This window comes from Stegostoma tigrinum, chromosome 26 (assembly GCF_030684315.1).
Source record: "Stegostoma tigrinum isolate sSteTig4 chromosome 26, sSteTig4.hap1, whole genome shotgun sequence".
Classification (NCBI taxonomy): domain Eukaryota; kingdom Metazoa; phylum Chordata; class Chondrichthyes; order Orectolobiformes; family Stegostomatidae; genus Stegostoma; species Stegostoma tigrinum.
Window position 1 is genome coordinate 13,285,496 of NC_081379.1, and position 26,490 is coordinate 13,311,985.

At 43.3% G+C, this 26,490-nt stretch overlaps 1 protein-coding gene across 1 annotated transcript in view; it reads left to right on the forward strand.

The window, feature by feature from the left end:
* The first annotated feature begins 6,905 nt into the window (after positions 1-6,905).
* Positions 6,906-26,490, forward strand: part of LOC125464034 (coronin-1C-like) — a 171,267-nt gene continuing 151,682 nt past the window's right edge. The window contains exon 1 of the mRNA XM_048556002.2: positions 6,906-9,352. Coding sequence (XP_048411959.1) covers positions 6,991-9,352 — 2,362 coding nt within the window. The 5' untranslated portion in view covers positions 6,906-6,990. The remainder of the gene's footprint in view (positions 9,353-26,490) is intronic.

The following is a 26,490-nucleotide window of genomic DNA, read 5'->3' on the forward strand; positions in this document are numbered from 1 at the left end:
ATACAAATGTTCTAAATCATATTTGTGCAGTCTTTACAAAGAGGCAAAAAAAGCATTGTAGCTTATAAGTACCAGCAAGGAACCCTTCTCCCACACTTGATGGCCATGTTATTTTCTGTCAGGAAGTCCATGTCATTGTGACAACATACACTTTTACGTGCATGTTGTATCTAAGAGTTATGGCTGGTAAAGATAGATGCTCCTATTTTTTTTCCCCATCATTTGTCTGACCGGGAATCTCTCCTACTCTTACTGTCTGCCATTGAAGTGTTGGAAGAATTTGCCAAGTTGATACTCACCTCATTTGGCTGTGTTATGAACACACCTTTCTGGCCATCAAGGAACTTCTGAATCTCAGGTTCAAACACTAGTGCTAACTGACCCTACAATGATTGGGACAGAACAACGAGTGTTAACATTTCTTGCAGACGGGACAGTTTAAATCACAGGACTTGAAATCACATTGTTGCTTGACTTTGTATTTCCTGCAATTTCCTGTTTAGGACATATGTACACTCAGCTCACACAGTGTTTGCTACTGCTTATACAACTAATCCTGATGCCTTTCCAAATTGGCAGCAGGATGGAATTTTTTTGTCAAACTTCTTAATTTCAGAAAATTTAAACAGGAATTCTCTGCCACTTCATGCCTTGTACCCAATCTGGTCTGGGTTGAAATAGGTACCCAACACTTCTGAAAGACAAATGGCTGCCTCTACAGAGAGGTTGAACCCAAACCCACACAACACCAATTTACTCAATACAATCCTTAATAAATCAGACTGTGAAGATAAAGGAGTTTGCTGTAACACTCAACAGATAAACATTTTGTACACTTGAGTTCTGATACACGATGGATATTTTAGTTTGTACCTATTGGACTATTTTCTCATGGACAATGTTTTGAAGGCTATATTAGGTAATGACTATTTTTCTTAAATATTTTATTAAAATAACTTCTTTATTGATGGTTTTTGTCACCAAAAACAAAACAATTCTTGGATAATGGGAACTGCAGATGCTGGAGAATTCCAAGATAATAAAATGTGAGGCTGGATGAACACAGCTGGCCAAAAGAAGGGTCTCGGCCCGAAACGTCAGCTTTTGTGCTCCTGAGATGCTGCTGGGCCTGCTGTGTTCATCCAGCCTCACATTTTATTATCACAAAACAATTCTTCATTGTTTCTGAATACATTGGAAGAAATGTCCTGACTGTTTGTTTCTCTTCATTTTTCAAATCATCAGAAGGATGTTTTATAGAAGACACAGTTGATATTAATAGGTGGATTGGATTCCAGAATGTGCAAAAGGTTAAGGACTACACAAGTATAAAATGGGTAACTTGAACTGATTTGTTAGTCTTTGTCAAGCCATCTTTTAATACATCCAGCTGGCACTAGACTCTGCATACGTGCAGAAAATACTTCCTTAAACGTTGCAGCAGAAATAAACAACTATTTTTAATTTCAGATTTCTAGATATAGTGTTTTGTGTAAATTTTCTTCGCAAATACATGTACATGTTCAAAATGGCAGCAGAGGAAGATGTTCCAGCTGGAGCTCCTCAGCTTTGCCCATGCTTTTTCTTTTCTTTTCTTTTTTTTTTCAAACTTTTAACTTTAACTTATTGGAGGCAAATGGAGGAAACCAGGGGTTGTGGCAAGTTAATAAAATGTGAGGCTGGATGAACACAGCATCTCAGGAGCACAAAAGCTGACGTTTCGGGCCTAGACCCTTCATCAGAGAGGGGGATGGGGTGAGGGTACTGGAATAAATAGGGAGAGAGGGGGAGGCGGACCGAAGATGGAGAGAAAAGAAGATAGGTGGAGAGGAGAGTATAGGTGGGGAGGTAGGGAGGGGATAGGTCAGTCCAGGGAAGACGGACAGGTCAAGGGGGTGCGATGAGGTTAGTAGGTAGGAGATGGAGGTGCGGCTTGGGGTGGGAGGAAGGGATGGATGAGAGGAAGAACAGGTTAGGGAGGCAGAGACAGGTTGGACTGGTTTTGGGATGCAGTGGGTGGAGGGGAAGAGCTGGGCTGGTTGTGTGGTGCAGTGGGGGGAGGGGACGAACTGGGCTGGTTTAGGGATGCGGTGGGGGAAGGGGAGATTTTGAAGCTGGTGATGTCCACATTGATACCATTGGGCTGCAGGGTTCCCAAGCGGAATATGAGTTGCTGTTCCTGCAACCTTCGGGTGGCATCATTGTGGCACTGCAGGAGGCCCATGATGGACATGTCATCTAGAGAATGGGAGGGGGAGTGGAAACGGTTTGCGACTGGGAGGTGCAGTTGTTTGTTGTGAACCGAGCGGAGGTGTTCTGCAAAGCGGTCCCCAAGCCTCCGCTTGGTTTCCCCAATGTAGAGGAAGCCACACCGGGTACAGTGGATAATGTGTCTTGGGGCCTGGGATAGGGGACACATTAAGCAGAGGTTCACCTGCACATCTGCCAATGTGGTATACTGCATCCACTGTACCCGGTGTGGCTTCCTCTACATTGGGGAAACCAAGCGGAGGCTTGGGGACTGCTTTGCGGAACACCTCCACTCGGTTCGCAATAAACAACTGCACCTCCCAGTCGCAAACCATTTCCACTCCCGCTGCCATTCTTTAGATGACATGTCCATCATGGGCCTCCTGCAGTGCCACAATGATGCCACCCGAAGGTTGCTGGAACAGCAACTCATATTCCGCTTGGGAACCCTGCAGCCCAATGGTATCAATGTGGACTTCACCAGCTTCAAAATCTCCCCTTCCCCCACCGCATCCCAAAACCAGCCCAGTTCGTCCCCTCCCCCCACTGCACCACACAACCAGCCCAGCTCTTCCCCTCCACCCACTGCATCCCAAAACCAGTCCAACCTGTCTCTGCCTCTCTAACCTGTTCTTCCTCTCACCTATCCCTTCCTCCCACCCCAAGCCGCACCTCCATCTCCTACCTACTAACCTCATCCCACCTCCTTGACCTGTCTGTCTTCCCTGGACTGACCTATCCCCTCCCTACCTCCCCAACTATACTCTTCTCCCCACCTATCTTCTTTTCTCTCCATCTTCGGTCCGCCTCCCCCTCTCTCCCTATTTATTCCAGAACCCTCAGCCCATCCCCCTCTCTGATGAAGGGTCTAGGCCCGAAACGTCAGCTTTTGTGCTCCTGAGATGCTGCTGGGCCTGCTGTGTTCATCCAGCCTCACGTTTCATTATCTTGGATTCTCCAGCATCTGCAGTTCCCATTATCACTATGTCCAATCGTGACTGGTATTCGTTGATGTGTGGTTGTAGGGGGACAAAGGTGAGCCCCTTACTAAGGACTGACCGTTCGTCCTCAGTCAGTGGGAGGTCTGGGGGGATGGTGAAGATGCAGCAGGGTTCAGTGTGACTGTCTTCTCTAGGGTTGCTGGCTGTGGAGGTTGTGGGCGGAGCGATGAGGTCGTCAGCCGTGGGCGGGGTTCCGTCGGCGTGTGATAGTGGGAACTGCAGATGCTGGAGAATCCAAGATAATAAAATGTGAGGCTGGATGACCACAGCAGGCCCAGCAGCATCTCAGGAGCACAAAAGCTAATGTTTCGGGCCTAGACCCTTCATCAGAGAGGGGGATGGGGAGAGGGTTCTGGAATAAATAGGGAGAGAGGGGGAGGCAGACCGAAGATGGAGAGAAAAGAAGATAGGTGGAGAGAGTATAGGTAGGGAGGGGATAGGTCAGTCCAGGGAAGACGGACAGGTCAAGGAGGTGGGATGAGGTTAGTAGGTAGGAGATGGAGGTGCAGCTTGGGGTGGGAGGAAGGGATGGGTGAGAGGAAGAATAGGTTAGGGAGGCAGAGACAGGTTGGTCTGGTTTTGGGATGCAGTGGGTGGAGGGGAAGAGCTGAGCTGGTTGTGTGGTGCAGTGGGGGGAGGGAACGAACTGGGCTGGTTTTGGGATGCGGTGGGGGAAGAGGAGATTTTGAAGCTGGTGAAGTCCACATGGGAACCCTGCAGCCCAATGGTATCAAAGTCCCAGGTTAAGCCAACGTAGGTGGCGGTGAGTCCAGGTGCGTCCTTGAGGCGAGTGCCAGGCCAGGCTGGCAAGGGCACAGTGAGCTTCTGAGGTGAGTCCCAGGCCAGACCAGGATGAGGGCCCTTGGGGACTGAAAGTGAGACCTTGAGATTTGAAGATCAGCACGTTCTAGAGATTTGGCCTGGGTGTTCTGAAGGCTGGCATAGACTCGGTGAAAAGTCTAAAATTCAGTTGTTTTTTAAAAAGGAAACTTCTTTATTCTTATGCTGAATTTTTATTTATGATTCTATCAAGTCTATCTGCACATAGTTAAGTATTCTGTACCCCGGTACCCTGTACTTGAGATGGCACCAAAGCAGCAACATTACAGACTCTTCACTGCACTCATTCAAGTGCACATAACAAAGGCATTTGAAGATGCATTTGCAGACCTTGATTCAAATTAAAGCACTAGCTATTGTGGTGGTTAATCCATTAACTCTCCTTTGGAACATTGTGTGTGTAAATCTTCTTTTTATTTAATAAATGGAAATTATGAACTATAATTGAATAATAGGAGACTTCCATCTTCTTTATATTGCTCAACTCTGAACCTGCTTTGGCTTATTTGCTGCTGAAATCCTCATCCAATCCTTTATTACCTCAGCTCGATTACTCCACTGGTACCCTTGCTGGCTTCAAATTGTGATCAGCCAAAACTCTGTTGCTTGTATTCTAACTTGCTCCAAATTGTATTCGCCACCATTTGATGCTTCACGGGCCACTCGTTAGACAACACCTCAATATTAAAATCCTCACCCCTGTTTTAAAATTCCTCCATAACATTGCCCCTTCTGTCTCTATAACCCACTAGGGCAGAAAACAAATTGCAGAGTTGTCTGATGCCACTCTGGTGGACAGGAGGAGTTAAGTTCTCTATGCACAGGGAGAAAACAGACTCTCCAGATAGACACTGTAAAGGCATTGACACCAGAGATCCATTACTGTCAATGCAAGCAAACTTGCCCTGAAGACCTGGGCTCCATGCACAAATAAGTCTAATGTCCTTACATGAGCGATCAAGGTCTGCAATTGCATCTTCAAATGCTATGTTTACAGATGAACCACAAACATCCCGCTTTACTCTAGTCACTATCCCCTTCTACCCACCTACCAGCAATGTCATACAAACATGACTTGTGCCTCACATTCATAGATTCACCTGATCTTCTCACACAGTACTGCTGAAAGCCTCCTATCCAATTCCCTGTTTGCACACACTGCTAGCTAGTCAGCTATCGCGGGCATATCAACAAAGAGATTGCACCACCCTCCCTGGCACATGTTTCAGTCCTGCAGGATAAGGTGGCTTAAAAAACCACCTGATTATCAAGGGCAAGTATGGCTGTAATACCTTCACCCCGATATAGGAAATGGTTCTGGCTTTCATTGAAATAACTATAATTGAGACCATGGTCAGAGGCAGGGCTGAAATCAATGAAAATGAGTACACAGTCCTACCTAATTCATCTTCTCAAATTTTAATTCCCCTCATCCTGCGGTGTCTCTGATACAGAAATATTAAAGGTTGCAAACAGACTGCTTTTGCTTCTCTACTTACACCTTCCCTGATCGCAAAACTGCCCTTAACTTTTTCTCTTTTAGAATAAACAAGAACTTCTATGGTGTCAAGGACTACAGAGGGATTGTGATGTCCAAGAGGAGCAGAACACAGATGATGAAGAAACAGTGTCTCAATCTGTCATACTCAACACCATCTTGGATAGGGTCTCTGTGTGAACTGTAAGGGGCAATGTAGAGGGAGAATCTGGAGTGGTGATTTATGAATCACACATGGCCTGCAGGCAGTGAATAAAAACGGCACAGATGCCAGTTGAGGTGAGGTTGCTGAAGGGCACTCGATGAAGATTTCGATGGAATAGCCTGCAAAGGTGTGCTGCAGGGTATTCACATTGAAATGCTTTGCATGCCATCGGGTCTATCAGAATGCCTCCAATCAAGGTGTTAGAGTAGACTAAATACATGTTCCTAATGCCTGTAGTACTGACTTGCCAAAATGACATGCAGTGCAGGCCACATTGCTTGCTGTCTCTGCAACCATTACCTGAGTAAATGTTGGAGCAGCCCAAAGGGGTTGAATGGCCTACTCCTACTGATTCCTATGCTTGTGCAGTATAATTACCAACAGAAGCCAATCAGATTTTGTCTGCAAATTTTTAATATGTCCTCAAATGAACCTATCAAAGGCTGCAGTCTGAATAATGTTTAGTAGGTGAGGGATTGATGGGCAGTGGGGAAAGCGAGATAAGATACAATGATGTCTGCCTGGATTTCAAAGTGACAGCACTGTGTTTGTCAAACCGATGTGTTCTACAGCATTGCACAGCAAAGAACCAATGGCAATAATTTAAATTTTATCTCTTCAAAGGCCACAGTTTTAACCAATAAGCAGATGCAGGGGCTACAATGCAAACCTTTATGTGTGTTGGTATGTAAACCAGAGGTCAGTGATTAAGATAAGAGATTGTGCTGCTGCCTCGCAGTTTGCCAGAGCTTTCATTTCAGCTGCTCTCAGTGTGCATTCTGGACAAAACCAGCTTTTAGTTTACCTGCAGGTTGTGAAAAAAGGTAGGAATTAATAGACAAAAAAAATTAAACAAAGCTGGGTTGCAGTAAAGTGTGTGTATATCTCATGAGTGGATTTTATTCTTGGTTTAATTGTTGTTGCTGCAGTGAATATTCTTGGCGTAACTCATGCTCTGTTACTCAACTCTGTTAAATATAGCCAATCAGCTGCCCCTTGTTTAAATTTCTGCTTAATCTCATTCATTACATCACCCTAGTACGAAAGGGATGAGCCCTTATGGCAAAATATCCAACTACATGGCTTTAAAAGGACAGTAGCTGGTGCACATTCAGTGGAGGTTGGTTGTCTGTTAAACAAGCTCCACTTTCTGTAATAACTCGTGTGATATTTCCTCTCATTGATCAAGTGTTAAAATGGAAAAAATGAAAAGCCTTGAAGACATTGAAGAAACCCAGGAAAAGCGAGATGATAACCCAGACAGAGGTGCAAATATTGAAGTGAGCTTGAACAAAGTGGAGCCTGTTGCTTCTTTGTACTGCACAGTACAGCTCGGTGTCACAGACACTTCACTCCCTGAACATAGAGTGAAGCATCAGGAAAACGAGGCTGAGGGACTGCCTCACACTGAGAGAATGGACAGCAAAAATTTTGCTCAGAAACTGGGTTCTCCAACAGTAAATACCGAGGGGGATATAGAAAATAATAGTGGTGTAGAGGAAGCTTTTTCTATTTGTGACGGAATGGAAGCTGAAACTAAAAATAAACAGAGGATGGAAAATGGGTACATTGTTCCAACATGCAAAACAGCTTTGGAAAGTGATCCGACTTTGCAAGAGCAGGAAAGCAGATGCCCAAGAAACCAGCTATTGGCTGTTCAGCAGGATGAAGGTGGATCAGAATGGGTGTGCAACAAGGAGTTCGAGAAAGTCGAAGAAGCAGTTCCAGAGCCCAGTGAGCAATTGCCTCAGGAGAAACAACTGAATGAGGAACTGCTGCGGGAAGAAACTATCAAGACCCCAAACACAGGACCACTTGGATGGCAGTACTCCCAGGAAGGTGAGGCTACCTCAAACCTTGTAATTGAACAGCAAGGCACTGTGGAATCAGCAGGTGAACTGGTGGGAGGTCCATCCAAGATGGCCTTTAATCAGATTTTCTCAACAGAGAGGTACAGTGAGAAGGAGGCAGAAAAACAAAGTATCAAAGACAAAGAAACTGAAAACACTACAGCCAATTTGTGTCAGAAAACCATGGGGGAAAGTCCCTGTGACCATTCTGTCACTGAAATCAAGCTTTGTGGAAGTGAGCGTAGTCTGAAGCGTTTTCTCTCTCAGACTGAGCTGTACATCAGTAAACCAGATCAACAAGTGAACCAGCTCAATGATGCAAGCTGCTCATCAGAACTGCCTGCATCGTCTTGTGGAGATGCAAGTGTGAACAATTTGTTCCTGCAAGGGGATCAAATTGGTACAACTGATTACAGTAATCTAAGCCCACAAGATGAAGAATGTAACCAAACTGAACAAATGGAGGATAAAATTCTGCTGAAGAAAGTGATGTCCCCTGAAGACCGTAGAGATGTTGCACTAGAAGATTACCCTGAGAGAAGGTTCAGCCCTTTCGACCTTGGGGAGGAGACACAAATGGACGATGAAGGTTCCACTCATGCTATTGTCGGTGAACAAGTCAGTCAGCCCAATCAAACTTTGAAGACTGGCGCTGGATGGAACATCTGCCCGGCTGAGGAAACCAAACTGGATGGCAGTAGGTTAAACCAAAGTGCACCTTTCACAGAGGCAGACGTATTTAATACCAAAGTCCAACCTAATACATTTTGCCTCATTGACTGGGGACAGAGCAATAATCTGGAGCAAGCCTCAAAGCATGAAAATACCAGCAACAATAATCAGGATGGAAGAGATGTCTCTCCTCCTCAACGTCTGGAAAATACAGATAAGTCTGGATTGAACCATTTTGTACTGGCTAGACAGGCAGTAAATAAAACCGAAACTCTCTGCCATGGAGAAGCTAACTTTGACAAAAGTATCCAAGAGCAGTGGCCACCTAGTAATACTGAGAGCAGTGGACAGGACAGTCTGTCTCAGCAAGCAGACCAACTTAATAAATCCAATGAAATGGTACAAAATGAGCAGAAAAATAAACTTGATGTGAAGGACATTGACTCTCATAAGACTGAAGAGTGTCAATTTGATCACATGACCCAAATCCAAAAACACGGTCTTGTGCATGGACATCAAGCCAGCACAGCTAATGAAACCTTACAAAAGGAGCAGGTTTGTGAAGTTAATGAAAGTTCAGAAGACAGTGGGCAGCGCAAAACTCCAACAAGCAGACCAGGAAATGGGCATGACCAAGTTGATGTTGGTGGATCACCTACCCAAAAGGGTAGCAGCGAGGTGGAGTTCAATCAAAACCTGGAGCAGGGACCCATCAGTGCACCTGAACCAGGCAAAAGAGCTACTGACTACTGCACTATGATGGCTGGGCATGGAAGGGAGCATAGTATCTTACCTGGAGGTACAGGGTCAGCCTCTGAGGCTCAAACTTCCATCGATGCCTCTGCAATGCTTGTGTTGCCAGTACATCATGTGACATCCGCAGACCCCAAGGAGCCAGCACAGCAGACAACCAAGATGGCAGAACATTTGAATGAGAGAAAGCCTGAGGAGGCCATTAATGTCTCTGATATCAAAAAGGCATTTGAGAGAAAAGAAAAGAAAAAGGAGAAGGTGCCAGATGCCCCAAAGAAGCGTGGTAAAATTTTATTTTAAATATTTCATAGACCATTGATGTATTGTACCAAAGAAGGATCAGCATGGGGGTCCTTTGCCATGATGTTGATATGCTGAAGGCCTGTTTGGATATCAGCAGTGAGAGAGCTAATCAATTTACTGCACAGGGCCTGGAAAGTGGTTTAGACTTTGAGGGCGGCATAGTGGCTCTGTGGTTAGCACTGCAGCCTCACAGCAACAGTGACCCAGGTCTGATTCCACACTCGGACAACTGTGCGGAGTTTGCACGTTCTCCCTGTGTCTACATGGGTTTCCTTCGGTTTCCTCCCATATCCGTAAGATGTGCAGGCTAGGTGGATTAGCTGTGCTAAATTGCTCATAGTGTTCAGGGGTGTGTAGATTAGGTGGGTTTATAGGAGGATGGATCTGGGTGGACTTGTTGGGCCAAAGGGCCTGTTTCCACACTATGGGGATTCTTGAAAAAACAGTTCTGCATTGGTCTGGCCACACACTCGCACAGCCGGAATCTAAGGCTGAGGGGTGACCTTACAGCAATTCATAAAATTGTGAGGGGCATGGATAAGGTGAAGAGCCACGGTCTTTTCCCCAGGGTAGGGAGCCTAAAGCTGGAGAGCATCGGTTAAAGGCGAGAAGGGAAAGATGTAAAAGGGACCTAAGGGGCACTTTTTTCTTTCAGAGAGTGGTGCATGGATGGAATGAGCTGCCAGAGGCAGTTATGGAAGCTGGTACAATCACAACATTTAAAAAGAATCTGGATGAATAGGAAGGATTTAGAGGGATATGGACCAAATGCTGGCAAATGGGACTAGATTAATTTAGGATATCTGGTCAGCATGAACAAGTTAGACCAAAGGGTCAGTTTCTATGCTGTACATATCTACTACTGGATGTATTCTAAAAATACACATGTTGAGAGTATGTCAGAGGAGTGAGAGCAGTGGCCAGTGGGTGATTGTGGTGATCTGGACGAGAGGATGTGAGGGGCGTAAGTACCCAACAATGAGTCACATTCTTCAAATGTTAATTGAAACCTATTTGACTGAGGGAGACAGTCCCATCATGTGACAAATCCTGGCCTTGTCCGAAGTTTTCATTCTTTCCTTTGGGGGGTTGTGGTTTTGTGGGTGGCAGGGGCAGAGGAGTTAAGGATGGGGTGAGTGCATGGGTAGTGAGGTGCTTCGTTAGGGATTGGGACTGGAAGAATAGGATGTTTTATATCAACCTCCCCCTTCCCAGAACGCCCTACAGTGTGACAGTCTCACTAAGTGCAATACTTTTAAATAGTAAATCTAAAAATTGAGAAGCCATGATTGTAGAGTAAGATGATGTCGAGCAAGGATTGATTGATTGCTATCTGAAATAGAGAATAATGGCAGAACCAAATGTTCAACCTTAAAAATCTCAGCCACAAATTGCATCAATGAGTTATTTATTCAGGTAATTATAAAATGTAACACAACTTCGTTATTATTACTTGTATATTAGATTTTACATTGGAACACATCACTCATGCATCATTCTAGCTTACTTAGTACTCGCAAGTTCTACTTTGCTGCTACTTTAGGGATCAACGTGTTGTGACTTTCATGTATCTCGTCACTTCTCTAAGAGAGCAGGACTGAGTGTCAGGAGAAGTCATGGCTGAAAACCAGGAGGATTACTGAGACTACAATGAAGGAACATTAAACATTAATGAAGGAATTTCAAGGGCCTTGAAAATATCATGCAGTTAAGTAGAAAGTAGCCATAGGTTCTTAAAAGATGAGTTTAACCTGATGCCTCAGAGGTCTGACATTATTTAGCTCACAGCTAATTTGGTGCTGGGTGTTCACGGCCACAGTGAAGGGGATAGGCCAGTAATGCTTAAATGTGGTCCAGCATCTTCTGCCCTAATCCAACTGACTGTTTTCACAGGATCACAGAATTGTTGCAGCACCGAACGAGACCATTCAGCTTATCTATCGGCTATTCAATTAAGCAACGCACCAAGTTCCATTCCCCCTGCTTTCTCCCTGTAGCCCTGCACACTCTCTCTTGCCACAAATCCAAGTTCCTCTTGAAAGTCTAGATTGAACCAGGCTCCACCATACACTTCTTTGTCTTTTGGAGGCAGATGCTTAATTTCAGCATTCACATTGGACTCCTATGGCATCGTACATGGTGGCACAGGTCAGGATCAGCAATTTCAAGCATTTGAGCGACACCTTCAAATATTCAGAACTACTGGAATCTATTGGTTTGATTTTTAAAAAGTGATCTAGGTGAATCAAACAAATATTGTTGACTTCGATTATATGGCAGTTTTTCTAGAATTTGTTGTGAAGCTTTTGGAATGTACAGGGAATTACTGATACTGCAGGAGTTAGCCAGACCAATTCTTTCCACTGGAGGAGGAACAGCGCAGGGAGTCTGTAAAGTTACTGTTGGGATTGTTATGATTGCACGTGATAAGACAGCTAATAAACACGTATCTCCACCCTGCTGAAATGATCTCTCGGCCCCATTTACTGAGCAGCAGTGTATCTGAGGCTACACTTAACCAGAAATGCGTCAGGGGTCTGCACAGGTTCTTGTAACAAGACCTGCGACCCATTGAAATGTCCCCACAGCCTACAATGTTTCACATGAACATCACATGTGCCAATGGTGTATTGGCCTGTGGGACTGAGGAGAGTTCTTACGTCTGCTTTCCATTCCCAAACAGAAAAACTGGATCATATTTCTCAACTGGAAGGATTAAAGGTTTTTTTTTATACAAGTGGGGTTGAGTTGCAGCTGGTGATAGAACATACTCTGTTGTACGAGTGATTTTCTTGGTTGCCTCTGTTGGAAGGTTTGCAATGTAGAGACACCATGTACCTGCTCAAACATTTACTGTTTGTTACTGTTACTTTATTGTTTCATGTTCGAACAATGTTGATGCTTTTGGCGTTCAGCTGCCAGCATCTGCAGTGTACATTCTGATTGTTTCTGCTTGCATGATACTTAAGGGTTAAAAGCATATAAGATTTGATACTTAAGAGTTAAAAGCATTTAAGATTTTTTAAAATGATGTATTTATATGTCATTAGTTTTCTGAAGACAATCGGATGAGCAATTTTAAATATAAGAGCAGATAGAGGATTTCATCTAACTTAGTGACTTCATTACTGACATTAAACAGAATGAATTCAACTCCTTTGCCACTCTTTTAAAATTTAACTATTTTGTCGCAGTACGAGGTTCTGGACTGTTCTCAACCGAGCTGTATCTAATTATTGTTGTTGGCTGAAAATTGGGCTGGCACTTGGGAGTGCTATAGTGGACTTCAGCACCTATGGGTTAGAGAGAAGCTGTTGTGGATGTACTTAGATGTTGAAAAAGCTACCACACATTAAAAAATAATCAATTATATTCAATCAAATTTCAAAAGCTTTATTTAAAAATAGAGAAGCTACGTGTCACAGTCTTTAACAGAAAAGCAATACAAAAAGGAAAATTTGCTACTTAGGAAGGAATTGACCTTTTATTCATGTATTGTTTGACTCCTAATTCATATTTAATCTTTATTGATTTTGATTTGTATTAAAGTTACAAAAAGTTAGTAATTTTTTTCATTTGGGAGCCAAGAGATAAATGTGGATGTTTTGGTTTAGATTTCCATGTGGTGATCATAATAAAATGTGAAAGGAAAGATGTGACACATTATTGTTTACAGTCCAGTAGCAGCTCAAGTTGGTTTTGAATTATTAATCTATAACAGATTAAATTTGTCATGTATTTTGTCCTCTCCAGGGATGGTATTAAATGCAATCAACCAGTATCCTCACATCATCATCTAATCTGAAAACAACTAAAAATCCAGTGAGCAATGCCATTGGAAATTTGCTGCAGTACTTAAAAATATTATTATTTTGCAAATGCTGAGCTGCTCATTTTTTAGAAAAAAGAATCAGGTTAGAGACCTTGGGTGTTACTGTCTCTCATAGAATCCCTTCAGAGTGGAAACAGGCCATTCGGCCTAATGGATCCACACTGACCCTCTGAACAGCATCCCACCCAGACTCATCTCCCTACCTATCCCTGTAACCCTGCATTTCCCATGGCTAACCCACCCAGTCTGCACATCCCTGAATATTATGGGCCATTCTACCTAACTTGCATATCTTTGGACTGTGAGAGGAAACTAGAGCACCCGATGAAACCCACACAGACGCAGGGAGAATGTGCAAGCTCAACACAGACAGTCTCCTGAGGGTGGAATTGAACGCAGGTCCCTGGCGCTGTGAGGCAGCAGTGCTAACCATTGAGCCACTGTGCTGCTGATTTTCTCTATAGTGAAGTGTTAGCAAATGAATAATCTCTTGTTAGGTTGAAACAAAAATAATCATTTTGAAGAAAGCTCTTTGGCAGACTGGGTGTCTGGTAATAGGTATTTAAAAGGACAATAGGAGCAGAAGTAGGCCATTCAGCCCATTAAATCTGTTGCACTATTCATGAGATAATGGCCGATCTGATAATCCTCAACTCCACTTTGCTGCTTTTTCCACATAACCCTTGATACCCTGACTGATTAAAAATCTGTTCATCTCGGCCATGAATATACCTAATGACCCAGAGTCAGCAGCCCTCAGCATTAAAGACTTCCACAGAATCACTCCGCCTAAGAAAATAAATTCCTCTTCATCTCTACCCCTATTCTGAGACACCATTGGGAGGAAGAGATGTGCACCCATGGGAATTTGATTCTGAACAAAGGCCCACACTACTGGCCATGGAATTATTTGATGCGTAGAAGGTGCAGTGGGTATTCCTCAGAAGATGCTGGGTGGGTTTCTCACTGGCTCTCCAGCCAGAAGCCAAGTCTCCCTGCTGTTACAGGAAGATTCCTCCCAAATTACCTATCTTCCTAATATGGGGCTCGCACCGTTTCCCACAGATGGACAACCCACTGACCTAAGCCCACTAAAGTATTTGTTCTCCATGTACAAATGGAGCATTGTTCAAATTCCAAATGTTTATTCAGATAAAACCACTCAACCTGATAAAGCATTGGCTTGCAGGAATTTCTGTAGCTGTGTGTCAGCCCCATTTGATTCTTGGTTAATAAGTTAGGCCAGTAGATTGATCATTAACAGTGTAGTACTATGGACCTGCCTAACTGACAGGCAGGATGAGTCAGCCTTGTCATAAAGGATGGACAAGGTCTTTCAGTGAGTATAACACTGAAAGTACTCCATTGTCTTCCTTCTCACATCACTCAGGATCATCGCCAGTTTTTAGTAGGGGCATTTACAACATCTTGTTTCTCAATTTCATTATTAAAACTGCCAAGTGAATGTATAAACTTACATTGAAACATGAATTGAATGGCAAAAGAAAGGAAATTGCATGCTCTTAAAACATTCTTACTATTTTGAAATAACTCCTTGAAGGTCAGAAAAGCATTAAGAACTGCTGAGCTCTGTGGACTTGGCTACCTTCACCTCACTAATATACAGACTCTGGCTGCTGTGCTCTGTGTTAATGGTCACTTTGCTTGGTGGGATCTTCACTATATTTCATTTTTGGTGCCCTGTTCTGTTGGCAAACGCTCAGAGTTGCAAATTACAGCATTCTGCTCTGCAGATGTCTAGATTCTCTGAGTCTAGCTATTATAAACATTCTGTGCTCTGGCACAGTTTAAACACTATTGTTGCTAATCACTCTGTATCTCACACTGTCTATTGGTCTCTGCATAGGTCTTCAGAGTAGAATGGCCTAAGCAGCCAGCTAGCATAAAATACAGGGAGAGGGTATCACTTCACTCATGAAGTTATTATACAAACACAATTTGGCTTAATCTTTGAGCAAGTTAAAGGAAAAATTAGATTCTTGTGACTGTTATCTGTGGACATGGACATTGGTTGGAGCATAATTGAGTTAGATTGGAATGTACAACAATCAAATTGATTCATTGCAATAATTTAAACAATTTCCTTTGTTTTGCCATTCAATTTGTGTTTTTAATGTAAATTTATACATTCACTTTTATACAATTTATAAATTCATATACAGACACATATTCCCCTCCCCTCCCTTGTCCATCTTCCGCAGGGACCGTTCCCTCTGGTCACCCTCGTCCACACTTTCTTCACCCCCAACACCTCCCCACAGCCCCATGGCACCTTCCCCTGTAACTGGCGAAGTTGCAACACCTGCCCATTTACCTCCTCCCTCCCCAGTATCGAAGGCCCCAAACATACCTTCCAGATGAAGCAACACTTCACCTGCATTTCCAAGAATCTGGTCTACTGCATTCGCTGCTCACAATGTGGTCTCCCCTACATTGGGGAAATGAAGTGTAGACTTGGCGACCTACGTCCTGCTTGCAAAAAAGACCCTGAACTACCTGTTGCCTGCCACTTCAATGCACTGCCCTGCTCCCTGGCCAACATCTCTGTCTCCAGCCTGCTATAGTGTTCCAGTGAAGCCCAACGCAAGCTGGAGGAACAACACCTCATTTTCCACTTGGGCACCCTACAGCCATCTGGACTCAATATTGATTTCAATAATTTTAGGGCCTAAACTCCCCAAAGCCCCAGCCCCCTACCCCACTCACCAAGCCTTGTTACCTCATCACCTGCCATTACACACCCCCTGTTGTTAGTCACTAACAGTCCCCATTACCAACTATTCACCCTCCCAGCCTGATCATTAGCAACTCCTTTATCTGTCCAACTGCCTTTCTCTCCCTTTGGGCTCCATCCTATCGTTTACTCCCTACCCCAACCACTTCCCTATTTTCTGCATATAAACGGACGTTTTTCCAGCTACTATCAGTTCTGAGGAAGGGTCAGTACTATCCGAAATGTTAACTCTGTTTTCTCCTTCACAGATGCTGCCAGACCTGCTGAGCTTTTTCAGCAACTTTGTTTTGGTTCCTGATTTACAGCATCCGCAGTTCTTTTGGTTTTTATACATTCAGTTGGCAGTTTTAATAATAATAAAATTGAGAGACAAAATGTTGTACTTGTCCCGAATAATAACTGGTGACGATCCAAAGTAAGAGTTTTGTTCATCCATTATTTTTAAGTTTATAAAATGTCAGCATCAACCTTTGATACAGTTTTGTCCCATTTATGGTTGGGATTTCAACTGGAGAATTCTCTAATTTGACTAATTTTGTAACTTACAGTGAACAATATTGAGAGTGGTGGCTGCGTGCCCACACTCTGTTCATTGATGGATCAGTAATGTTTACCTGAACCCTAGGAACTTTATAAGTTGGGAGGGTTTGATTTCCTATTAATTGATATTTACCTGTAGGTGGTGCTATGCTTTCATAAACAGCTTGTTGCAGGATATTGGTAATAATGGGAACTGCAGATGTTGGAGAATCCAAGATAAATGAAATGTGAGGCTGGATGAACACAGCAGGCCCAGCAGCATCTCAGGAGCACAAAAGCTGACGTTTTGGGCCTAGACCCTTCATCAGAGAGGGGGATGGGGTGAGGGTTCTGGAATAAATAGGGAGAGAGGGGGAGGCGGACCGAAGATGGAGAGAAAAGAAGATAGGTGGAGAGGAGAGTATAGGTGGGGAGGTAGGGAGGGGATAGGTCAGTCCAGGGAAGACGGACAGGTCAAGGAGGTGGGATGAGGTTAGTAGGTAGGAGATGGAGGTGCGGCTTGGGGTGGGAGGAAGGGATGGGTGAGAGGAAGAACAGGTTAGGGAGGCAGAGACAGGTTGGACTGGTTTTGGGATGCGTTGGGGGAAGGGGAGATTTTGAAGCTGGTGAAGTCCACATTGATACCATTGGGCTGCAGGGTTCCCAAGCGGAATATGAGTTGCTGTTCCTGCAACCTTCGGGTGGCATCATTGTGGCACTGCAGGAGGCCCATGATGGACATGTCATCTAAAGAATGGGAGCGGGAGTGGAAATGGTTTGCAACTGGGAGGTGCAGTTGTTTATTGCAAACCGAGCGGAGGTGTTCCGCAAAGCGGTCCCCAAGCCTCCGCTTGGTTTCCCCAATGTAGAGGAAGCCACACCAGGTACAGTGGATGCAGTATACCACATTGGCAGAGGTGCAGGTGAACCTCTGCTTAATGTGGAAGGATTTATTAAAGGAATGACTTCCTCTGTGTGGCTTCCTCTACATTGGGGAAACCAAGCAGAGGCTTGGGAACCGCTTTGCAGAACACCTCTGCTCGGTTCGCAATAAACAACTGCACCTCCCAGTCGCAAACCATTTCCACTCCCCCTCCCATTCTTTAGATGACATGTCCATCATGGGCCTCCTGCACTGCCATAATGATGCCACCCGAAGGTTGCAGGAACAGCAACTCATATTCCGCTTGGGAACCCTGCAGCCCAATGGTATCAATGTGGACATCACCAGCTTCAAAATCTCCCCTTCTCCCATCACATCACAAAACCAGCCCAGTTCGTCCCCTCCCCCCAACTGCATCCCAAAACCAGCCCAGCTCTTCCCCTCCACCCACTGCATCCCAAAACCAGCCCAACCTGTCTCTGCCTCCCTAACCTGTTCTTCCTCTCACCCATCCCTTCCTCCCACCCCAAGCCGCACCCCCATCTCCTACCTACCAACCTCATCCCACCTCCTTGACCTGTCCGTCTTCCCTGGACTGACCTATCCCCTCCCTACCTCCCCACCTATACTCTCCTCTCCACCTATCTTCTTTACTCTCCATCTTCGGTCCACCTCCCCCTCTCTCCCTATTTATTCCAGCTCCCTCTCCCCATCCCCCTCTCTGATGAAGGGTCTAGGCCCGAAACGTCAGCTTTTGTGCTCCTGAGATGCTGCTGGGCCTGCTGTGTTCATCCAGCCTCACATTTCATTATCTTGCAGGATATTAGTGATTCCTGTGTCAATTATTTCGTTGTGCACTTTTGATTCTACAGAATGTAGATTCTGGTTTCAAGACCTTTACATTTTTAAAACTGTAGGAATTTGCACTCTGTTTTAACCCTGGTGCAGTTGGTTATCTAACCATTCCAGTTGTGCTGACTGTTTAATTAATCAAACCAGACGAGAAACTGTCCTATACCTATTGCAGTTCCTCAAATGGAATTTTAGTAGGGAGTCGGCAGTGGATACATGGCACATGCCAGTCTCACTTTCCCCAGGCACTGAATAGCTCAGCCAGTAGCCCTTAAAGGGAGGCCTTTCCTAAGGTTAGTATTCTAAAATGTGGAGCTAGGTGAGTAAAAGTGCAAGATAACAAAGTGTGGAGCTGGATGAACACAGCAGGCCCAGCAGCATCTCAGGAGCACAAATGCTGACGTTTTTGCCTAGACCCTTCATCAGTAAAAGTGCAGTTTTCTCTGTCACAGGAAACAGGTGAAAAGCTGGCAACATCCTGGAGAAATGTTAACAGACTTGTTCCTGAACATGATTCAAACATCCTCACTGCATCTTTCAGAAGACAGGGTTTTAATATACCGTAATTGTCAAAAGAATTGGAAGAGAGATGGGAGGGGCGGGGGGAAGATCCTGATATGTAACAAGTTGTCATGATATGTGATGCCCAGCCTGAAAGGAGGCCTGAAACCAGATTCGGTGCTTGAAGAAGGGAAAATTACTGGGCTGTAGGAAAGGTCTGGAGCTGTGGAACTAATTGAAAACTCTTTCCAAGAACGGGAACATGCGAAATGACTGCATACTGATCTTGTACTGTTTGTATTAATGTAGACCATTGAGCTGAGGGAGGTCATGGGTTCACTGCTGAAACCACACTGACTTGCCGCTGAAGAATAATGTCTCAGCAAATGTATTCATTGAGTTTAATGAACCTGCACAATCATTCTGTAATTCTGAAAAACCTACAGGACTGGCTATGACCTTGACAGATAGATACTGGTGTCATTGCGACTCTGGTCAAGTATAACTGGTTTAAAAATTAATTCCAAATGGGGCTGAGGCTCTTTGATGGCACAATGTGCCAGTGACTCATACAGGCCCTGGTGAAGATGGTGGAGATGTTAATGGCATTTTTGTTGCCTCAGGGAACTGGGGTTGGGGAACATGGATTTCTACTACTGTCTGCTCCAGTAACAACAACAATTTCTGTTTATCTGACATCTAAAGTTCAGTAAAACACCGTGAAGAACTGCATGGAAGCATTCTCAAACAAAATTTGATACCTGACCATATAAGGAGATGTTAGGAGAGACAATCAAAGGCTTGGTCAGCGAGGTAAGAATTAAGGTGTGCCATGGAGGAGGAGGAGAGAGAGGTGGGAACGTAAAGCAAGGGAATTCCTGGACTGTCAGCAGCCAGTGGTGGAGTGATTAAAATTTGAGATGTTGCAAGAAGTTTGAATCAGACAGTGCAAAGGTCTAACAGAGTTATAGGGATGGAGGAGGGTACTGAGATCAGAAGGAGTGAGGTAAAGAGGAGTTCAAAAACAGGGAAACAATTTAGTCAAAGGTATCCATTGCCTGTGAACAGTATGGTGGCAAGCCAAACAAAAAAGACAGAAAACCCAAAAGCTAGTTACGACACATATTTTCAGTGTAGTGGAGATTACAGACCAGGTTGTGACATGTACTGGGTGTTTCCTGAAACATTCCTCAGCAAGATAGCAAAATGCTTCTCATCAAATATTTCACTAACTTCCAATAATGTATACCATTCATTTAAATACTTGTTGATTGCCTGTGGATCTCCTTTCTGTTTCAGGTGATTGTTTAATCAGGCTGTTGTGCTTTAGGAAATTCTAGTTGACTTCAGCTTGATGCATTGGCGTATATAGATTTCCTTTAGGTGCTCCATTGTTTACGTAACCTGCAGGGGCCGGATATTGGGAAATAGTACTTAGGCTGATGAAAAGGAAGAATTTGAGCACGTGTAGGATACAGAAAATGTAATGATTATTTATATTGTATGTATATATGCCCATTTTCCACCAATTTTATTGCATAACTGAAGATGTTAACTTCTTCAGGGTTGGACAATCTATGGGCTTTGGAATGCCCAAGAGCTCATTCCTCACATGACATAACAGTAAATGTTTGCAAATTATTTGATTGTAGACGGCTTTACTTTCAAGCACAATCTGTTTTATCCTTCATCAACCACACACACTTACACGTGCACATGTGCACACACACATGCACAGGCACACAATCTCCACTCCTTAACACAGTTTAGTAACTAGATCACCCTGCCATCCTTCCAACAGAGATCACAAGCACAGACCTTAAACTGGACCTGGGACTTTGCTGGTCTGCTGTTGCATTGCTGAGTGAGAATTAATCATGTCAGCAAAATTTCAGCTGATATAATCCTATTCGATGTAAACCAAATGATCTTCTGTCTGAGTCGTGCATTCTTCTTTTAATGTACACACTTAGAGGTATAGTCATAAAGTTCGGAGCAGACCATTCAGCCCAACCCATCTGTTCTGACCAGATTTCCTGAACTAAACTAGTCCCATTTGCCAGTGTTTTGCCCATGTCCCTTCCTGTACCTGTCAAAATGCTTTTAAATATTGTACAGTAATTGTATAGAGTCAGCGAAAAATGTTATCCTCAGCTCAGTGAAGTAAGTAAGTCAGAAGGTGACATTTTAAAGTTCCATTGTCAGAGTTGCAATCTTTCAGGTGAGGTATTAGCCTGAAATTCTGTCTTCCCTCTCAGATAAACCTGAAAGATCCTGTCCCTTGGCACTATTTCAGGAACTGCAGAGGAGTTTCCTGGTACCTCAGCCAGTATCACCAAAATAAATTATAGGAATTTACGATGTAGGAACAGGAGTAGACAATTCAACTTTTTGAGCCTGTTTGATCATTTAATAAGAGAACAGCTGTCTGGACACCCCTTTCCTGTTTACTAGTCCCCTCCAACCCTCCCCATTACCTTTCATACTCTTGTCTATCAAAAATCTAACTCTGTTTTGAACCAATTCATCCACCAGTGCAGACACAATGGGTCAAATAGCCTTCTGGTCTGCCACACCAATTCTGTGATTCTGTGAAATTCACCGACCCTGTCTGAGGAAGAGAACTCCACCGGCTGAAAGTGAAATATTTCTCCTTTTCTCCATTTCAGAAGAGAGATCTGTTTTCCGTAAACTGTGCCCACAACAAAACATACATTCCCTGAATCCATCCTCAGAAGACTCTTTGGGATCTTATATGCCTCAATGACATTTATTCTAACTGTTTGACCGAAGTTGTTCAACAATTCTTCGTCAGATCAGTCGTTATTATCTGCTAATTTATCTCAGTGTGATTTGTGCAGCCTTGCGATACTAATTAATTGTTTTGTTTCCCTTCATTATCGACAGTGTTGGCTATTAAGCACTTTGAATTTTTTGGGAAATTTAAAAAATGTATGTTCCTTTATTCTATTCTAAGCTCGGTGCTGCCTGATCATTCCTCTTTCATTGTCCTGCCATCTTTCCAACAGTTTTTCAACCAAAACAAAGACTAGGCACATTACTTCACTTTTTCAGTTTGGAAAGAGTTTGACAAGGTTGTGTTTAAATAGTGAAGTTGGAGTTTCAGCTCATATTGTTGCCCTCCCCATGCTACATAGTTTCCTTATAAAAATATCTACTTTGGGACGTGCTGAAGATAATGCACACTGTGTCACTGTGGCCCTCTGTCCTCATGGGAAGCTGATATAATTAGCACTGACCATGAGAAACCTAGCATGTAAGTATTTCTTTCCTTTCACTCAACTATGTGATATTCATCAATCAATTCCTTGTTAATTTGAATAAAATCCTCTGGTAATCTTATTCTATAGCTAGTGATGTTAATGGGACTCAGAAATTTGTGCATGAATAGGAGAGAAGAGAAAGTTCAAATCAATACGTGCATCCCACTATTGTGAATGTGGTGGTACACATTTAGTCCATGATTAGATGTTTTTACATAAACGTAAGTCTATGACAGTTTGTGTTTACACTGTGCATAAAAGCATCTTGGCTTAAAAGGGTACTGTCAAAAAGCAAGATCTTACTTAACTCCGCAAATTAAGTAATATAATGTCTTTATATAAAGAAGTTGGGTGCATACTGTTGAATCTGTTTAAAGAAAGGTTTACAAAAAGCTGTACCACTTTAAACAGCTTTTAAAAATTGCCCGTTCTTCAACAGATTCTGTCTCAAACTAAGTGTGTTTCTGAAGCGTCCAAACCAACTCTCTTGTACTTCATTTTTATGTTTGCAAAAGAAGTGAACATTTTAGCAAAAAATCGCCTTTAAGGATACTGAAGCCCATCCTTGTCTACTTCTTAACTGACATTCACAAACATACAACGCATCGGATCAGATTTTGTTCTGTGCTATAAAGACCATACCTTACTATTTTTCTATATTTTTGATCGTGGACTAAAAGGGAAAGAAATTTGTTTTAAATTCTAAGCATTGCTGTATTTTTTTTAAGAAGCAAGTAGCCTGACACTCATTGTAATTACTATTTGCACAATTGCTTGTGAAACTATTAGAAACCTAGTTTGCAGATGAGATGGAGCCAAGAGGTATGTATGAATGACTAGCAACAAGTAGCTGATTGGTCTGTTGACTAGTCACTGCTTATAAAGCTGCAGAGTGATACAGCACAGAAATAGACCCTTCGGCCCAACTCATCTGCCCTGGCAGATACCCTAATATGATCTAGTCCCATTTTCCCATTTATGGCACATATCCCTCTAAACCCTTCCCATTCATGTACCCATCCAGATGTCTTTTCAATGCTGTAATTGTAGGCCTTCAGTCTGCCAACTGTGTCTGTAATTGGCTCCCAGATAGCTGAACAGCTTGGGGCTGTGAATGTTTTGGCAGAAACTATTGGACCTCGGGAGGAGAGGGAACTATTTTTGTTCTGCTGTAAAAAGCATTTCAAACCTGGAGATAGCCAGTTTATTCCCCTTTTCCAATTGCCATAAACTGGCACTTTTAATTAAGACCATAACACGTAGGAGCAGAAGTAGACCATTCACCCCATTGAGTCTGCTCTGCCAATCAACGAGATCATGGCTAATCTGATAATCTTCAACCCATCTTTCTTGCCTTTTCCCCATAATCTTCAATTTCATTACTGATTTAAAATTGGTCTATCTCGGCCTTGAATATACTTAGCAACCCAGTCTTGACAGCCCTCTGGGGTAAAGAGTTCTATAAATTCCCTACCTCTGAGAGAAGAAATTCCTCCTCGTCTCTACAGAATTGGTCTGAAAGGTGGCAAATGTAGTTTAATACGGATAAATGTGAGGTGATTCACTTCGGGAGGAATAATAGGAAGGCAGAATACTGGGTCAATGGAAAGATTCTTGGTGGTGTGGATGTGCAGAGGGATCATGGTGTCCATGTACATAGATCTTTGAAAGTTGCCACCCAGGTTGATAGTGCTGTTAAGAAGGCTTACGGTGTGTTAGGTTTTATTGATAGAGGGATTGAGTTCTGGAGCCGTGATGTCATGCTGCAACTGTACGAAGTGCTAGTGCAGCCTCATTTGGAATATTGCATGCAGTTCTGGTCACCCCATTACAGGAAGGATGTGGAAGCATTGAAAAAGGTGCAGAGGAAATTTACCAGGATGTTGCCTGGTCTGGAGCAAGGGCCTTATGAAGAAAGGCTGAGGGACTTGGGTCTGTTCTCATTGGAGGGAAAGAGGCTAACAGGGGATTAAATAGACACATACAAGATGGTCAGAGGATTAGATAGGGTGGACAGTGAGAGTCTTTTTCCAAGGATGATGACTTCAGCTTGTACAAGGGGGCATAGCTACAAATTGAGGGGTGATAGATTTCAGACAGATGTCAGAGGCAGGTTCTTTACTCAGAGAGTGGTAAGGGCGTGGAACGCCCTGCCTGCCAATGTAGTTAACTCAGCCACATTAGGGGCATTTAAACAGTCCTTGGATAAGCATATGGATAATGATGGGATAGTGTAGGGGGAGGGGCTTAGATTAGTTCACAGGTCAGCGCAACATCGAGGACCGAAGGTCCTGTTCTGTGCTGTATTGTTCTATGTTCTATCCTAAGTGTGCAACCCCTTAGCTGATAATTCAGAGAAGTTTATACATGTGAGTCAGTCACCCTGTCCTTCCTGAGAGTATCTGGAGAAGCGAGATCAAGAACCTGAGTTCTGATCAGCAAAAATGATTATCTCAGCAAATGCTATGTTTAGGACCATTGAACTGCCTTCCCAGACTTTTCCCCTGCCTATCACATCCATTTTTTTTGTGTCTGTCTGTATGTGTGTGCAGAGGGGAGGCTTATAAGGAGTTAGAATTTTATCCAGCAGAATTATGGTCAACAGTTCATGAATGTTTACCTGCAGCTAAAGTCTATTTATTTGTAACAAATGGTAATTCTTGGTAATTCTAGAAATCTGGTCCATTTTGTCTACTTGGATCTGCAAGTCAGGTAAATCAGGGAATTCTGTGTAATTTTAAAAATCTTTAACTTTTGTGATAACTCTGAGAATAGTTAGGCTTGATTTTCAGCAGACTACCCTAAGTGAGTAGTGGCAATGTGCTCCATTTGCTATCTGATCCATTGGGGAAATGGGGGAGGCCTCCCCCTCTCTCCCTATTTATTCCAGAACTCGCTCCCCATCCCCCTCTCTGATGAAGGGTCTAGGCCCGAAACGTCTGCTTTTGTGCTCCTGAGATGCTGCTTGGCCTGCTGTGTTCACACCTTGTTATGCTGGTGATGTATATTTGATGCCTAAAATAGCTTTTCAAGTTATGTAGTTTGTGAACTATGACCATTCTTAGAAACAATGCTGCCTGAAACTTTCCGGGTGAGAGATTTATTCATTGTTCCTCTCGGGAAATGTTTTATTTTGCTGCTGGAATTTGTTTCTGAAATGTTAACACCATCAATGAACTAAACATTACATGCAGCGATCACATCACTTACTGCAGCCCAAATACTGGCTGTAATACAGCTGTAATAATGCTATGTCTGACCATATGGAATTCTTAAGAAATACTGTTAGATGTCTGAAGATTTCTGTCAAAGAAGGTCAGTGTGGAAATTAATTTTCTTTGTACATAAAGTGGTAATTGTAAAATGCTTTGGTTTCATTCATAGTGCAGATGCCATATATTTGACTAATGCCAATAGCAATTGAACCTGCTGTGACCCTCTGAAGAGCATCCCACCCACCTCACCCCGTAACAGGCATTGGGTTTTAAAACGCCTAACTGCACATGTTTGGACTGTGGGAGGAAACTGGAACACTGAAACTCCACACAGTCACCTTTGGAATCAAACCCAGGTCCCTGGTGCTGTGAGGCAGCAGTGCTATCCACAGTGCTACCCTTGTGTAAATATGGATTGACAATATCTATCACTTCCCAGCATTACTGACATCTGAAGAATTAACTTTTAAAGCGTACATTTTTCCCTTGTGAAGCACTTTGGAACATTTCACTAATTAATTTTGTTTTGTGCTTTTGGTGTCACTGCTGTATAACAATCATGAGCCACATAATATGGTTTAAAATTGTGTTATTGTCCTGTCTGTCTTGCTGTTTGATACAGCCTCCCTTACTGGGAAATTACTGGACAAAAATTGGATATTTTTGATAAACTGAGACATGTGGGTTGTGAACAAGCATAAGAGAGAAATGACAAGATGAACTTAAGCATTTGTCAATTACTTTATTTTTAAAAATCCAGCATTCCAACTTCGACATAATGAGCTACAGTACACAGCAGAGATGCATTAACTATTTTGTTTGTCAAATGCATCCTTGTTAGAATTTTACAGTACAGAAGGGAGCCATTTGGCCCATCATGCCTGTAATGGCCTCAGAAACAGCTACCCAGCAACTGACATTCTCCAACCCTAACTCTGTAGCTGTATAATTTCATCACTTTGAAATATATATTCAGAGTAAAGGCATTTCTCCTCAACTCACGCCAACTCTCTTGCTGACAATCTTGAAATCGTGACTCCTAGTTACTAGTGTCTTCTCCTAGAAAGTCTGACTGTTGTTGGAGTATGGATCCAAGATAACAGCAGCCTGCCTTTACATCACCTGAGTGGTCAATCTGCACGAGCAGTGTTAGTTATGGGGCTGTCACAGCTGACCTAAACAGATTTTCATTTATGAACAGTTCCTAATGGAGACTTCTCACATGTTGGAATGTTGCCAACTGCAATTCCCAATTTGCTGTTCAATCTTGCATCAAC